General features: G+C 48.2%; 1 protein-coding gene across 4 annotated transcripts in view; it reads right to left on the reverse strand.

Moving 5' to 3' along the window:
* Positions 1–1,386: 1,386 nt before the first annotated feature.
* Positions 1,387–17,880, reverse strand: part of PHKB (phosphorylase kinase regulatory subunit beta) — a 204,201-nt gene continuing 187,707 nt past the window's right edge. For all 4 annotated transcript variants that reach the window (XM_078606541.1, XM_078606542.1, XM_078606538.1 and 1 more), the window contains 5 exons: positions 7,458–7,595; positions 6,309–6,438; positions 5,356–5,463; positions 5,026–5,166; positions 1,387–4,324 (listed from right to left, as the gene is read on the reverse strand). In XM_078606541.1, coding sequence (XP_078462667.1) covers positions 4,181–4,324; positions 5,026–5,166; positions 5,356–5,463; positions 6,309–6,438; positions 7,458–7,595 — 661 coding nt within the window. In that variant the 3' untranslated portion in view covers positions 1,387–4,180. The remainder of the gene's footprint in view (positions 4,325–5,025; positions 5,167–5,355; positions 5,464–6,308; positions 6,439–7,457; positions 7,596–17,880) is intronic.

A 17,880-nucleotide genomic window follows, 5' to 3' on the forward strand; every position in this document is an offset into this window, starting at 1 on the left:
CCACACTTTAATTTATGCTCCCGTAAATTTGATCAGGTTTGATTTAATTTTCGATTTAAAGCTTTCGTCACTGCAGGGATTCATCATAAAATATTACTTCCCTTCTACGTGACTTTACCGAAAAAACCAAGAAGATTATTCCCTGCAGTCACGAAAGCTTTAAATCGAAATTTAAGACAGGTTTGATTTGATAAACAAAAATTTAGTTCTGACTCGTGCATTGTTCGATTCTAAATTATAAATGCAATTTGCATTATACACATTTTTTAAAGTTTAATTTCAATGAAAACTGGTAATGCATGCAAGGAAATGTATCTTTGAAGGATGCTCAATATTGGATAGTATTAGTATATCCTTATTTTTCCAGCTTATACATTTGGCGCGCTGTTTATCCGAGTTTCCCAACAAAAAGGTAAAGTAGTTCAAATGTTTTCCTACGAACAGATTCAACCATACACGCGTAGTCCGATAGAAAAAGTAACAACTGTCAAGTTATGAGTTCACACTCTGCCCAAGGCGAACTAAACCCACAATTACTACACTGTGGACGTGTGGACAGATCACGGCGATGAGCAACGCTCGCTTGACGGGAAAAACTTTGCAATGCAATGCCACGTAACAGACTTGATTTGAAGCTTTTGTGACTGCAGGAATCCCCATACTCTTTGGTTCTTTCGGTAAAGTCACGGAGGTAGAAATAAAATAAAACAAATCACGACGTTTCGATCGCAACACAAGCAATCGTCATCAGGTGGGACAACCACAGCAAGAACTGCTGAAGAAGGCGAGAGAGACAGTTTAACACGTAGGCTTTCGCGACCAATATTCATAATCAACGTTTTTGGGTTTAGATCGCGTTATTTATGTGTCGTAACCCTCCACCACCCGACACGGCCAATCAGTAAAAAAGTGTCACGTTGACAAAAGACAAATAGTTCACTGCTTTAACCCACCGGTGTGTTGAAGCGTGAAACCACAACATTTACAATTTGAGTAGCACGACGTTTCTCTGGTAATTGCATCCAGCATCATCGGGCAATTCGCCAGAATGAGAGACTTTACCGAAAGAACCAGAGTATGTAACAGACTGTTGGGGCAAGTGCTGTTGGCGGGCACCTGGGGGGGGGGGCGAGTTTCCAAATCCACGCCCGGCCACCTTTGTCTCCCTTGTGGCGATGTTTACACACCGCACCAGGTACTCATTTGAGGCCGAGTCGACCTAGAGGAGGCCCGGCTCAGATAATCGTCCCTGTCCGTGAGCGGGAATCAAACTCAGGTCGCCGGGTTCGTAGCGCAGTGCGCTAACCGCTAGACTACCGCTCCTCGCAATGCGGAACGAGTATCTATATACACACACACGCTCGTTCAAAACACAGCGACGCAATGGAATTACACCAGTGTACTTTTAATGCACACCACGTGACCAACACAACCCTGAAGGCGTATTTCTACTGCAGCGCATTGCATTTAGTTAACATATGCGCGGTTACATTCAAGCGGGTAACGGTGTCATGATTCTTATCCGTCCGCATGTTACAAACAAAACCACTTTAATTGACACGAGTGAATCGACTAAACGCAAAACACGATTTGACACGGAAAAAAAAGGACGGAAAAACAACAACAACAACGTTGGGCCCCTCAACGAGGAGGTGCCATTGTGACACGGGAAGAAGTGTCGAACACTTTGAAATGATGCGAGGCGTCCTTGTGTCGTGCTCCTGTGCAATGTGAAACGTGGAAAGGCATCTCCATGATCTGAATGAAATCTAAGGTAGTACGGTAGTTTACATTTCAACACTGAAAGCCAACAACAACAAACAACATCTTGACACAGCAAAGCCAACGCTCACTTATAGAACAAAAAAAATTCCCCTAAAGCAAACTCGCCATAGGAACATCGCTTTCTTACATAACTCCGGTTTTTTTGTGTGTGTTGGTAATGACAAACACCACAAAGCGCACACACACACACACTCCAACTGCAGTCACGTCTAACGCTCAACATTGCACGCATTACTTACTGCTCTTAAAACCTCGCATACACAAATCGCACCCGAGCTGTCCGGAGTTCATCCCACCTATCGCGTGCCATCGCTCGCAACAGATCGCAAATGCTTCGGGGGAAAATAAAGGACCGATTCTGAGCGATCCCAAGTAAATTAAATTTAAATTTGGTAATAGCAGGAGAAGCTCCCAGCCCTGTGAGTTGACCTTTGCAGTTACTCATTAACCGGATTAACTGCAACAAGAGTTGTTAGCTGCGATGGCGCGTTGCATTGAATCGATAGCAATTTACTCTCCGTATAATTGTTGTTGAGCTAATTTAGCGTTCCTTGTTTGAAATATTACATACGACACCTAAACATTTCCCACAATTCCAAACCTGCCTAGATGTTGGGACGTTGCAGGTTTTACTGATATCCACTTTCCTCCCCTCCTCTTCCTAAAATGTTTTAGATTTGTTCAAGGGATTTCATGGTTGTTACGAATTAAATGTTCACCTATAGAGTTTTGGATAAAAAAAACCTGGACAACATTCGCCACTGGACCCATATGCGGTGTGAGTGTGTGTCACACATCTGCTGAAGCGTTTGATTGACAGAATGGAAGTTTGCTGAAGTTTTGTCACTTTTGTATTTGTTCCATTAATCTTACACTGCAAAAAACACACACTAAAAACAGTGTGGGACTTTCATATATATGTTAAATAACAAAAACAGCTTGGAACTCACGTGAATTGTTCCTGCTATGACCATAACATACAATACAGTACTTATTTTTAACTCCCATACACAACACCTTAATATGTAACACGTAAATACATTTTGCCATTTCCTGATGGAAATTTGCATGGACGTGTGCACGACACAATCGTGCCCGACAAACCATTGTGTAACCTGCTGGTTGTTATGAATGTCATACGTGGCCACGGTGACTTGCGCATTTTCCCAGAAAACCTCCGTGAAATGATCTCACTCCCTCTGTAAGAAGAACTGGACCTCTCTGTTAGCACTGGAATGCAACGCAATTTGCATTTATATAGCATCTACACGAATCAATCACCTCTGCTACCCCTATACTTTGGAACTCCATCCACCCCCCACCCAGTCCCACGTGCGCTTGACTTCCTGCCCCCATCGGCTCAAGGCCTTGACTCCCCCACGCCCTGCTCGCCTTACTGCCTGCCTCTCCAACATAATAGAGCCATGGTCTCTGTCGAGTGACCTCAGATGTGGACGCATATACACCTTATGTAATTCCGAGTATTATTGTAATTGTATTGCAAAGGCAAACCACGTATCAGGACGCTCTACAGAACATCGGGCATGATTCATTAATGATGACAAGGAGGAGTGGCGATTGAACAGTGGCAGGGAGTCAACAGCGAGGATGGCTGTGTTGCATGGAGTTTCAGACCATAGGGGCAGCAGAGGAGAAAGGGCGACCTCCCAGTGAGCGAAGGATAACTTGGGAGGCCTTGACGGAAGGCATTGGTTGCCGGAGCGGAGGGTGCGTGGAGAGGAATGCCGGTTAATGAGAAATGAGATGCAAGCAGGGTGTGCGAGGGGCCTTCAACAAATCTGAGAATGGTGCTTTAAAGTAACGCACGTTTCGCTGCCAGTTATACTCTTTTTAACAACGACCACTCGTGAGCCTCACGCAATTGAACATCGCTGTTTGTGCTTGGGGCTCAAAAAAACATCCCGACATAAGTTTGCTGCGACCCGTTTAATAACAGCTCCTTAACAGATTTTGGTGGACCCTCATATCATGCATGCACCTATATTCACGTGGGTACTGTATGTTTTGTACTAAAGCATGCACACCTGTACATGTGCACGCGTGCACGAGCTGCATGCTGCAATGTTTATCCGTTACATCTGTAAGCAATGCACATAATTCTACGGATGTATTTAGATTTTAGCTCCCACCGATGAAACTTTTTTAAAAATTTCATTTTAACTCGCAGAAATGTTACGTCGGAAGCTCACGGTGCACCACAAACAGTCCCCTTTGAACTCAGTGGCACGGCTCATCCGGCCAATTCGCCTTAAATACACGCGGCATAATACAACGCGGTGGCAGCGGCCAAACAGATGCGAGGTTTGGACCAAATCGGGCGGCGGGCAACCGTTGACGGCGGCGGTGGAGTAAGGGAGGTGGCGGCCGTGGCAAATCAGCTGATGAGGCAGGGGTCGTCGGGGTTGAGCGTCTTGAGTTCGCCTTGCAGGAGCTGATCGAGGACGGCGCGGGTGAGGTAGCTGGCCGTGCTGTGCCTGCCCACCGGCGAGATGTTGTAGAACGCCAGCATGCCGTCGTTCTGACGGGGCGAGCGCGGGCAGATGGGGAGGACGGGAATGTTTTCAAAGACCGTGGGATCGATTGAAACGCGTAATGCGGCAACCGCATTGTAAACAAATAAAAATCAACAGTCGTTAAACCTGAAAATAATGCGGTCGATGCTCAACGCCACACTGGCAATTTATCAATGAAACGAATTTGCCGTGGTGACATTTGCTGTGAGGTCAAAGACAGAGATCCCTCATGTAGCCTTCACAGACTGTTGGGGCAAGCGCTGTTAGCGAGCACCTATGAAGGCCGGCATGGCACACGAGGGGGTGGGTGGCCAGCACCTCGCCCGGCCGCCTTTGTCTCCCGAGTGGCGATGTTTCCGCACTGCACCACGTACTCATTTTAGGCGACCTAGGAGAGTTTAGATAATCGTCACTGGTGTTGGCTGTGAGCGGGAATTGAACTCGGGTGGCCGGGTTCGTAGCGCTGTGTAGCGCTCACCACTGCGTAGCGCTCACCACTGTGTAACGCTCACCACTGCGTAGCGCTCACCACTGTGTAGCGCTCACCACTGTGTAACGCTCACCACTGCGTAGCGCTCACCACTGTGTAACGCTCACCACTGCGTAACGCTCACTACTGCGTAGCGCTCACCACTGTGTAACGCTCACCACTGCGTAGCGCTCACCACTGTGTAACGCTCACCACTGCGCATCGCGCAGTACGTACCTTCTTCTCCAACAGCCCCTCGCTCTTCTGGTCCTTCTGGAAGTTGGCGACAGCTTCCTTGACGAGCGCGTCGAGGTCCACGGGGTCCTGGAAGTCCAACTCTGGGTTCCTCTCCAGCACCACGGACACCACCATGAGCAGCTGCATGAGGTGGAGGGACACGTTTAGTTTGGACGGCGTGCAGAAGCAGAACACGAGCGACGAGACGTTATTATACATCAACGGACAAACATACAAAATGCGCGAATGTGAGAAGACTGTGCATGCAGGCGTTGACCACGGGTGTCTATCGGAGACGAGTCTTTATGCGCAGCGTGCACATGTTCGTGCCTCCACGATGATCTGCCGGTATTCTGGCTCCACAATGTTCTGCAGGATGTCCTCCACCAGCAGAGAGAAGTTCATCTCGTACATAGTCATGTCCGACAGGGTCGGTTGCTGATCAAAGGAAAAGAAACACATTCGCACAACAACAAAAACAATCGTGAGCAATCTGAAGTTTACAATTTTCAATGTGCATCCCGTAGTGCATGTGTGCAAACACAGCAAACACACGTTTATGATATTCTATCTGGGTGTGGTGCAGCAGTAGTTTCGTAAATACAACAATTTTGAGGGTTGGTGCACTGCACAGATTAATTAAATTTCTAAAGCTACAGGAATGTGATGGGGTCGCTAGGCAATAACGGTACAGTAGTTGGTTTGGTGCCCTGTGTGTTTGTGTGAACCTTGCTATCTGTTCATGGGAATGTGTTATATAATTGTCCCCACATGAAAACACGTTAATGATGAACTATGCCAAACACGATCATCCTCAATGAGGTTTTTCACAATAAACAAAATGCCATTATAATTACTTGAAAAAGTCGGCACCCAACAATTTAGCCAGTCGTGCTGGCTAAACACGCTGTGCCTCCTACACACATTCCAGACAAATGTACACCATGTGTTTCCTCGGACGAGATTTATACGTAATTATGAATGTAAATTTGTCATTTCCAACAGCTGCGATGAGCCTAGACATCTCAGCCTAACGGCAAAAGCATTTCACGGTTGCGGACTTTCCCACAACCATACTCTTTGGTTCTTTCGGTAAAGTCACGTAGGTAGAAAATAAATGAAATCACGACGTTTCGGGCGCAACACAAGCGTCCGTCATCAGGTGGGACAACCACAGCAAGAAACAATCTCAACTTTAGCGCAACTACCACCACCACGACCACCTCCTTGTTTTCCCACATCCTCGGTACACCACCCTGCCCCCCCCGCCCCGCCTCTCTCACCTGCGGAAGGATCTTCTTCGACACCATGATGCCCCCGGGCGTGCGCTCCAGCACTTGCCACACGCGGTCGTAAAACCCCGGCGGGGTCCTGTTCAGCGACCCGTCCAGGTGGCGTCTGTTCTCCCAAGCCCTGAGTTTGAATGAAAATCCGAGTGAGAATCACGACGGCTCTCGAACCGAGGACCCGTCGGTGATGCAAACATTTCAGATCCCTGTGCGTGCATGTGACAAGTGCAGGTGATGTTCATGCAGCCACAACACATTTGGCAATCACGATGATCCAGTCCTGCCTAAACAGCCTACACGTGAACAACTCATGAGTACACGTCTTCTCTTTGTGTTAACAAACGGGTGCGTCGGTGACTTCCATTCACGTAAGATTGCAGTGGGCCAAATTGGTTTGTTTTGGTAGAGTGTAACGTCACCAGCGGGGTGAAGCGGTTGGGCATTAGCGCACTACGCTAAGAGTCCGGTGACCTGAGTTCTATTCACAACCAGGGCTAACAGCAGTGGCGAGTGATTTCTGAACCGCTTCCCTTTAGCGATCTGCACTGACCAACATGGCGATGTGTAATTAACACATTCCTGCGTAGGGAGCTGGTGTAGGAACGTTGGGTTGCTCGGTCAATGGCCAGGGTCAACGGCGGCGTGGTGTGAGGGCGGGCACAAGTCGGCGTGAGTAGCTTAAATGTTGAGTTTTATAAGGGCACCACGGGGTGATCAACCCCTCTATCTAATAAATAAGAAAATATCTAATAAAAAATACTTTATTGTTTTTCTATCTACGTGACTTTACCGAAAGACCCAAAGAGTATCATTTGTATCATTGCTGTAAAGCGCCTTGATACGAGACGCCATATAAATCTATGCAAGATTAATCTTGACCACTGGCCAGTCCCTGCTAGCGGAGTGTCCTTCCCCAAGCCCACGGAACTTTTTTCGTGAAAATTCTCGTGGCAACATAAATCATTATAATTTTACACCCACCGACTCAGTGATGCGTGCACCGACCACAAAGCCACTACGGCTGCGAGCAAAGCTCATGTCATTAGCCGGTGCCTAATTGAGCCGCGGGCAGCCAGCGAGCGGCTGGCGGTGGCTTTTATTTAAACGCGGCCGTCGCGGTTCCGCGACCCGTCCAGCCCGCACCTGCTGTGCTGCTGGGGCTGCAGGACGTCGAGCAGCAGTTGCTTGACGGCGCTGGGCGACAGCGTGTACAGGTCCTGCGCCCCGTGCGGCTCGTCCGCTCGCACCTTCAGCTCGTGCTTCATCGCGTGGATCATCCACCTGTGCGGGTGGGGTGGGGGGGGTCAGGGTGGAGGAGGGGGGGTTAAACAGCAGGGGCTGGACGAAGCGTCCAACGCGACGTCACGTGGCCCGCGCACCCCCATCGCAGACTTTCAGAGCGTGCTCAGGTGTAATTACACTGGTCAACAAAAATATAATGTTTTTTTCTGGCCTGGACTTTTGCAGCTGTTTTAGACTAATTTCAGGGTGCTGATTCCAAATCTGATCTCAGATTTGCTCTATCACATCTCATTTTATGCTATTGGCATACCCCATTTTCATTGATTTTACCCGAAATTAACTCTGTCACTTATGATTGCAAGTTGTTGCGAGTCAGTGACTGCTTTAGTGTTCAAATATGGTGCTGTATTTTTAGGATAGTGTGTTCATAATATCATTTTATGTAGATATCCACATTTATTTAATATTTCTCTTCTGCAGTTTTTATTGAAAATGCAATATTTGATATCTCAAAAACCTGATGTGATAGACAAAAACTGATGCCAGATTTGGAATCAGCACCCCGAAATTACATTAAAACCGTTGGAATACCTTATGCCAGAATAAGTGTGTTGACCAGTGTAATCTGTAATAATTGCGAATCAATCTGTCCAAGTTTCTCTATTTTACACGCTTTTATTTAACTCACTCCGTCTGTTGTCGAATCCTTAAAAAATATTGTAACTCAATTTTTACCCACTTACCAATGTGCTATCGACTGCAAACTTGTTATACTCATGTCATGCTGATGACAAGACTATATTCTATCATAAAAAAAAATATATATATTTTAAAAAATTTTACACGCTTTTATTTAACTCACTCTGTCTGTTGTCGTATCCTCAAATATTCTAACTCAATTTCAACCGTCTTCCCAATGTCGTATCGACTGCAAACTTGGTATAGGTATGTCATACTGATGACAATACTATATTCTATCATACAAATTTAAAATATATATTTTGAAACGATCTTTTTTACGGGTCTAATTGTCCACGCTGAACTCACGTTGCCTGTAAATCACCACGGCTCCTTACGCTGTGGCAAGCTGCGGGGCCACTTCCTGGAGTCGTGGAGTTCTGCCATTACGAGGACGGTACATTTCATTAAAGCGTGTTTTAAAAAAATAAGTATTTTTAAATATTTAATTTGGCAGAATTGAGTCCAAATGCAAGTCGGCTAATATAAGATGGCTTGTATTGGCCTGAGACTAAATGATGATGGGGTTTTCTTGAAACCCCCAAATATCCAGCACATGATGAGTTACCAAGGTTACGATATTTAATATAGAACAATGAAAGCAGAAAGAATGCCACTGTGTGTATCAATTTAGAAAGTGACATGAGATAGACAGCAAATAGAAACATATGTACCGCAAAAACGCACCCGGTGTTAACCAGCACTCATCGTTATACACGGGAAGGCCGCACTCACTTTCCCACAGGAGACTGCTTTGTCAGAATTTACTCTGGAACTAATTTTCTGCCATCGGCGCATAAAATTCCATCTTTACTCATTCACAGGCCGGTCGTGACCACTGTTTAGGAGAGTAAGTCATCTTCATAAGGCACCGCGCGGAGGCAGGAGGGAACACACGGTAGTAAAGCACAAACGAGGCAACGTAGCACAATGGCATGCCGGCGATTTGTTGAAAGCGAGAGGTTTATGCTCTCGGAATTTCTCGCGTCGTTACATGCTACTTTGTCTGCGTCGAGGTTTTATTTCTGCTTTGAAACCGCTGCGGTGCACCTCGGGACGCTCGTCGTTTCTCCCGGCAGCGGCGATTGAACTCGGGACGCCGTGGCGAAGAGCTGGACCGCGCGGAATACACACACACGATGCGACGTCCCGGCTGCGAATAACGGTGCAAAAGTGACAACCAGAGGTCGCAATCGGGTACCCGATACCCGTACCCTATCCGATACCCGGCTACCCGTACCCGGCTGGGTACGGGTACCCGTTTGCGACCCTGGTGCGGCCGGATACGGGTAGGCCGTGAGTCACTGGTGAGTAACCGTTTGTCACTCATTTCCCAACGTCTTGTCTCTTCTCACAATTCAAGTTCCTAGAATCAACCCACCTGCGCCTGCAACATGGCTTCATCCCAGAGGTCGCAATCAGGTACCCGATACCCGTACCCTACCCGTACCCGGCCGGGTAGGGTACGATGAGGTCACTTCTGACCTCGCCACAAAAGAAGCTAATAGCTCAGTGGACTTTGCTTGGTAAGATAAAAAAAAGGTTTAGTTTTATTTGTATATATTTTATTGATTTGTTTACTTTTCAAATACGTTGCGCTCAAATCATGTGTTTGTATTGTTAGGTTCTGATCCGCTCCGACTGGACATCTGTGCAAAAGAGCGTTATAGCTAATCGGATTCCTCCAGGATAAATAAATATTCCCCTTCTCACACACTCTACTCAAGTCGTCAATGTCTTGTGCACCTTACCTGGGATTAATACCTGGGGACGCACTCACCTTGAGCTTACCCGTGGGAATTTCTCAGTCGGTGATTTAATGCATTTAAAGTCAGCCTAATGCGAATAGGCGTGACATCGACACGCCCTGGGGATTTATTGAGAAGGTGACAGAAACAATAAGAGCCAAGGCACCTGTTCGGATTTTAATTGCACATTTAAAAGAAAGATACCAGCACCGTGAACCAGGAACATGATAATTAAGGGTACCCTGATGTCAAGCAAATGCTGAGGTTCCTTTTTGGTAAAATCCATGACATTTATTCATTCATTGCTCGTCATCAGCGAATAATTGCAAAGCACTCCGCCACCACGTATTGTGATTAAGGATCGTGAGACATGTCTGCCAGAGACATTTGCCAACTGTAACTTGTCTATGAACGGCGATAATTTATGAGCACGTCTGCCCGTGCTCACGAGGCATCTGGGTGAAAAGTCTGAGATATGAATTTTGAAATTGGACACTGCAAGAAAACTATACATCCCGAGTCAGGCGAAGCGCCGAGGCAATTATTGACGCAGAATACAGTGCTAAGGGACATCATTAACTTTATAAATGAGGCTGCTCCCTCATCAGAGCTAAGAGCTGGAGTCTGCCCGAGAACAACAGCTGACACAGCAGCTCATGGGGCCCCGTGGGTCCATGAAAGGCATTCTTACAACCAACCTCACGGGGAACGCTGCCTAGCGATTTGCATTCACCGCCTCCTCACGAAATGGAGCCTCGTAAAAGCAAACTTTCCGTTAAAGGGACGAAAACGAGCGGCTCCAAATTACGGGACTGTCGCACCATTGGTGGTCAAACCAAAGCAGCGTTCGTGTCTCGTGGCAGTTGGGAATCTGCAGGAGGCTATGAATTAATCTACAAACGTATAGAATGGGCACTAGGATATTCATACATTTATATGTTATACTAGGAAATGATCGCAACGTTTCATATGAAGGCCACCGCCCCCCAAAAAACAACAACTGGAGTACGCCACTAAGTGGCGGTGATGTCACCATAGCGCTTGTGCCAGGCTAGGTGCACCCTGAGACCACCGCCCCCGGCCACCCTCTCAGCCACACGTGACCTGAACTTTTCTTAATTTTCCTAAAACGTTCTGAACTTTATTTTTTTTTACAAATGACACGAGTCTAAAAATGTGCAACACCCCATGAGATAAGCATCACGGCAATACATCAACAATTGCTAAGATCCTGGTTTAGTTCGACCGACTTCAATGGTCAAATTTATTTCATATAAATGTAGATGTATTTCTGCAATTTGCTGTTTATACCCTTCCATGTCAATGTTTTCTACAATGACGTGATGACATGGGTTACCCCTGTGAGGGCACCACCAATAGCATTAAAGAGGGTGCTTCAAAAAAATGTGAACACTTCCGAGAATTTTCAACAACACCACAATAAATGTGCGTCCAGGCTCTGGAGACCACCTGGAGAAGATTACAGGCTACGCGTTGACAATGATGGCGAACAAGTAGAGACTCTTTGACTTTTTGAAGCTATTAACCTACATTTGTTAACATGTTACAGTGTATTACCCGTTCTTTTTCCATTAAAAACTATATAAGTGCGAATAATTCTTTGAAGCACCCAGTATTTCACAACAGCTATGCACAGCTATGGATATCGGGGGGATTCATAGGACATCTTTGAAGGTTCATGTTAAATATCCGTGTTTGGGGTTTAATTGAGTAAACACGAGAGTGGAAAGAGACGTTATTCACGGTCACAATCCAGCAGCTCGCAACCAGGGTTGGTGGCAGTCCAGCCGTGCGAGGCTTTAGCACTGCCCCTCTTCTCTGTACGCCCATCACAGTTAATCTACTCCTGGGCAATGTCCAGCACTCCGGCGATCCAACTGCAACCACCAATCAAATTTAACGGCGTCCGCGAAAACGTTTCGAAGTGACATCTGCGCGCAAAAAAAGAACAAAAAATCTGCTGCTTGATTAAACACGGAGCAATTAAGCTCAGAGTAAATATAACGTGAAACCTTCCCCACCGCGGGCATAAATTACACGGTAATTTTGAATCGTCAAAAAATATTGAATTTTCGTGTCGCATTAATCTCGCGCCCGTGGAATGGCGGGGGCGGAGTGGGGAGGGCCCATCTCGCCAGGAGGATTGTGAGCCCCGTGGTGCAGGCCATGCCTCTACCTTTTTACCATTAGCGCTCTGACATTTAAGTTGCGCTTATACGGCGCGCGCATTAATATTCATCCTAACAACGGCACAGCCCCCGTGAGCTACTTTTCTCTTCTGCTTTCTTCATCTGCCTCTCGTATGCACGGCAATTGGGACGACCGTGGACACATTGGCGCTCTCTGCTGTGATGAACGGCCGTTGCTCCAAAATGTCGCCTATTACATATAAGCGCGGTTGGCTACGTACGGTGTGAAAGAAGTGCGACATACATCATACGTATATTTCTTTTTTACCGCAGAGTTATTGACGAACGTATTTCGTTTTTGTTATTTGTGCTCATGCACTACTGACAAGGCATTATTACAATTATTTTGTTGTTTTATTATAAAATGTATGGTTTGTTTGCACACACGATAATTGCCAACGCCACACTGCATACACATACACTGTATACAAACGCTACAGGTACGTAGTATGCTGTTTTACAACCCATCCCATTATTCGTCACAATACATGGTGTGCGAAATATATAAATAAACGTGCCTGGAAATATTGGCCAACGTGAAATCTCATCTCCGCGTTGTTTACTCTGGACGCGCCGGTTCTCGCGGCAAACACTCGTACGCAAGAAAGGGTTACAGCGGTGGACAGCCGTGACCCTAGGTACGCCCGATTAGAAGTACGGATTTGGATAACCGTGGGTGGACAGTCATGCCCTCCCAAAGATATAGAAATGTGTGTGTGCGCGCCCCGCGTATAATGATGGTGCCACGTGCGGAGCGAGTGAACGTTTCCCATCGCGGCTCTCGCCAAAGCCACCACGGTGCGAGCCGCATCGCAATACCGAGGAAAGAAACGGGCGCGGGCTACGATCGCGGGAAAAGCCACGTAAAATGAACACCCTGAGTGCGCTACTGCCAAGGGGTCACCTTCATTATGAAAGCCACACAACCGGCCGAATGCAGACGATGTTTTTTTTTCGCTCGCCCTAAAAGCGTGGACATGCCGTCGAGGCAATAGGACGAAATAGCCGCGGCACAATGGAGCATGTCAAAGCATCTTTTTTTTTTACACGTCTGACTACATCGGGTTTCATTACGGAGAATGTTAATACACACCGCTGGCACTGCGGGAGGGGGGGGGGTGTCTGGCTCACGTGGACAATTTTACGGCACATTAGAGGTCTGATTAATGTTTGTCCCTGCCGAGGCGTTGATGAAAAATGCTGCTCTTAAGACGAGCGTACGGAACGTCAACTTGCTGCTGCTGCTGCTGTTGTTACCTTCTCAAGAAAGGGATGGCTCATAAAAAATATATAAACAAGCAAATAAACTGGCCGTGCTAAACTTTTCATCTGGGTGGAATGTAGGGCAGTCGGTGTGAATTACGGGGCCGTGGGCTCGCGCCTGCAGGGTGCCGTGGGATGGCAGAGCGAGCGGTGTAGGCGGAGAGTGAGAGATGCTAAGCGAAGGGGTTTTTTTCTTTGCATGGGCATGACCAAGCAGCTACCGGGCAATAAGCGCCAGAGAGCAGTTAGCAATCTTGCAGGTATTTCCGTTCCCTTTATGAGAGGTTTGTTGGGGAGGGGCTGTAAACCTCAGTGGGAGTGGGCTTTTGTCAAGCGCTTTGGCACAATCGCATTTGCGAATTGTGCCATTTATGTGCGTACGCTCGCGTGAGTGTGAGCGTGCGTGCGTGCGTGCGCTTGTGGACGAGAGAAAAATACCCCGGCGAGTGTGGGGTTAGTAAAAGTTCGCTGTGCGAGTGCGTGCGTGCACGTGTTTGTGCGTGCGTGCACGTGTTTGTGCGTGCACGTGTTTGTGCGTGCGTGCACGTGTTTGTGCGTGCGTGCACGTGTTTGTGCGTGCGTGCACGTGTTTGTGCGTGCGTGCACGTGTTTGTGCGTGCGTGCACGTGTTTGTGCGTGCGTGCACGTGTTTGTGCGTGCGTGCACGTGTTTGTGCGTGCGTGCACGTGTTTGTGCGTGCGTGCACGTGTTTGTGCGTGCGTGCACGTGTTTGTGCGTGCGTGCACGTGTTTGTGCGTGCGTGCACGTGTTTGTGCGTGCGTGCACGTGTTTGTGCGTGCGTGCACGTGTTTGTGCGTGCGTGCACGTGTTTGTGCGTGCGTGCACGTGTTTGTGCGTGCGTGCACGTGTTTGTGCGTGCGTGCACGTGTTTGTGCGTGCGTGCACGTGTTTGTGCGTGCGTGCACGTGTTTGTGCGTGCGTGCACGTGTTTGTGCGTGCGTGCACGTGTTTGTGCGTGCGTGCACGTGTTTGTGCGTGCGTGCACGTGTTTGTGCGTGCGTGCACGTGTTTGTGCGTGCGTGCACGTGTTTGTGCGTGCGTGCACGTGTTTGTGCGTGCGTGCACGTGTTTGTGCGTGCGTGCACGTGTTTGTGCGTGCGTGCACGTGTTTGTGCGTGCGTGCACGTGTTTGTGCGTGCGTGCACGTGTTTGTGCGTGCGTGCACGTGTTTGTGCGTGCGTGCACGTGTTTAATGATCAAATCAAATAACCCATGTCATCCAAAATGCGCCTGATCTCGTCACAGCTCGAAAGCTAAGCAGGTACGAGCCTGGGCAGTGCTTCCATGCGTGACCACCGCACACAGCAGGTTACTAAGTAAAGGCTACGTGGCTACGTAGAGGGCAGTGCAGAAGCATTCATCATTGTACTCTGCTTTAATGCTACTCCCTGCCCTCAACCCATACCGACGAGCGTGGTGAAGTATGGTCAAATAACCCCTACGGCTCCTATCGCGTGGGCGGAGACCCTCATCCAGCAGTAGATTGACGAAAGGGGCTGTGCATGCACATGTACACTGAGACAGGAGCGATGTATCCGTGAACTGCGCCTTGATCCGTCTACATGGGTCCCATCCCGCACGACGATCTCAGCTGGGATCCTAAACCTCATCTGAGCCTGCCATGTGTCGAGCCATCCCAATAAACGGGCGCTTGGTGACACGCACGAATGTCAGCTCCGGGGAGATTTGTGCGCTGGCTTTTAACAGGCGCCCATTAACGGGACTCTTCGCAAACGGTGCCAATGGCTAAATGAAGAGTCTTTGTCTTTCTCGTGATGTGCGCTGCCGACTACGCGACACACGCACACCGGGAACAGATGAGAGACGGCCGAGTGTTGACGCCTACCGTGGTGGCGAGATGTTAACTACCTCGCCTGGTATGCAGGAGGCCGTGGATTTGATCCCGAACTCGACGCCTGCTGCTGTATATTTGGAGTTTGCGTGTCTCTCTCTCCCCGTAGAGATGTTAACTACCTCGCCTGGTATGCAGGAGGCCGTGGATTTGATCCCGAACTCGACGCCTGCTGCTGTATATTTGGAGTTTGCGCGTTCTCTCTCCCCGTGGTCGCAGGGATTTTTATCCGAGTCGTCCGGTTTTTCCCTCCAAATTTAGAAACATGCGTTTCGTGTATTTGGCTGCGATAAGATTCCACATGATGACAAGCCACTTCTCATTAGGCTATCATTTGTGCCCAGGTCGCTTCTGCAAAAGAGCTATATAGAGCTCAGCGGGCCTTACCTCATAAAATAAAAAAAAATTGCTTCGTAATAGTTGCCCCGCTGCAGTTCAATCAAAGACGCAGCATGAAAATTAGGGGGGTTGGGAAGGAACTAAAAACGTGCCCATCAGGCAGCGGAGGATCATCGGCAATCGCGCCGGGCATCACGGCAAATTACCGGCGTGGCCCGGGCCGCCCCCCGCCCGTTGTGGCGCCGCGTCGGGCAACCGCTGACGGTGGGAACGCGGCGGCAACTGAAGGGCGGTCGGCAGCTTCGGCGGCAGCTGTCGCGTTAAACTCGTCTCGACGCGGGCGGACGGTCTGTCCCCGCACGCACGCAGCGACGGCGAGGTAGTGGTCGCTTTTTGGTTCTTTCGGTAAAGTCACGTAGAAGGGAAGTAATAAAATAATAAAAACAAAACACAATAAAGTAAGTCTCACGACGTTTCGGCCACAACGCAAGCAGCCGTCCTCATGTGAAGAATGACGGCTGCTTGCGTTGTGGCCGAAACGTCGTGAGAATTATTTTATTGTGTTTTGTTTTTATTATTTTATTACTTCCCTTCTACGTGACTTTACCGAAAGAACCAAGAAGATGAATCCCTGCAGTCACGAAAGCTTTAAATCGAAATTTAGTGGTCGCTCTTATGCTGTACTAGCATCCCGTCGTCACGGATGTGGAGCACCGTGAAATGTGAAACATCAAAACGCCCAACTGTAATATTTTCGGGATAATTAACGTTTTCTTTACCGATGTTCTGCAGGCAGTCATTCTGACTCGTGCTGAGACGAGCTGACAAACGTTTTAGACAGCTCGCAATTTCCACGACTCAAAGAGGTTGGCAAATAGAATAGTTTAAATATTATATCAATGTTGCGTTTTTTATTTTATTTTTCACACTCTGTGGATTTAGAAAATGTCAAAGGCTGAATAAACAGCATACTCTCATTTGTCTGGATATCAAGACACTTTGTTTTACGAAGGTGCTGCTGACAACGTGTGGCCAATTTGTGACGGCGTATAATTTCAAATGTGGGTGGAAAGCTGTGCAACCTGAGATAACCGACACGGACGTAACAGTGAAGACCACCAACCCTCCACAAAACCAATATCCTTATCCGGAATCCAGCTCGCTCTCCTTGCTTATTACAGGCACCGGTTTGCCCCTGCAGGTGAGTCTCACAAGTACAGGGGTCGCTAATCTGCGTGACACACCTAGCTAGGCCATGCATCGCAGCTACCACACAAAATTAATGAGCTCTCCACTCAAAGACAAAGATCCCCCCCACCCCCACCCCCATAGCCTTAACAGACTGTTGGGACAAGTGTTAGCGAGGAGCACCGATGAAGGCCGGCACAGCGCACGAGGGTGTGGGTGGCCAGCACCATGCCCAGCCACCTTTGATTTCCCAGCGCTAATATTTACACACCGCACCAGGTAGTCATTTTAAGGCTGAGCCGATCGAGGGGAAACCCAGGACCGGTTCAGATATTCGTCACCCGATGTTGGCTGCGAACGGGAATCTAACTCGGGTTTTCCGCGTTCGTAGCGCAGCGCGCTAACCGCTACACTACCCCCCCCCGCACACAACCGACGCTCACACAACCATTCGCAGCTGTGTGCAGCCACGGCTGGGAGCGCTGTCGGGATTCTGCCACTTTACATTCATCACGTGCTCGCGCTCCCATCGCAGAACACCAAGTCGGCTTCGCTAGACCTTTAATATATCGTCGAGAAATAATGAAAATCCATAATACAGTGTAAACACTGACGCAAATAATGACCCTTTTTTTATATCCCCATCTTCCTCATTCATAACGTAGGCAATGCATAGGTTGGCTTTCGACCATGCTGTGCTTTGGTAAACTGTAATTACAGAAAATGCCCTTGTCATTTTAAAGACGGACAGAAAGCTGCCTCCAATCCCGGTGGTAATTGCCAACTGGTGGAGGCAATTCAATTTGCATTTTAATTTAAAACATGAAAATAACTCCACGTGATTTGAGGGGAGGTTGCTATTCATCGCGCGCCACCACAGCGCGTGGAAACCCACGAACGTCGGGCCCCCGTAGCGTGCGAACGTACACAAGTGTCTGCATGCGGATTTGTACTTTTATTCTTCG

This window comes from Lampetra planeri, chromosome 26 (assembly GCF_965212315.1).
Source record: "Lampetra planeri chromosome 26, kcLamPlan1.2.h2, whole genome shotgun sequence".
Taxonomy (NCBI): Eukaryota; Metazoa; Chordata; class Hyperoartia; order Petromyzontiformes; family Petromyzontidae; genus Lampetra; species Lampetra planeri.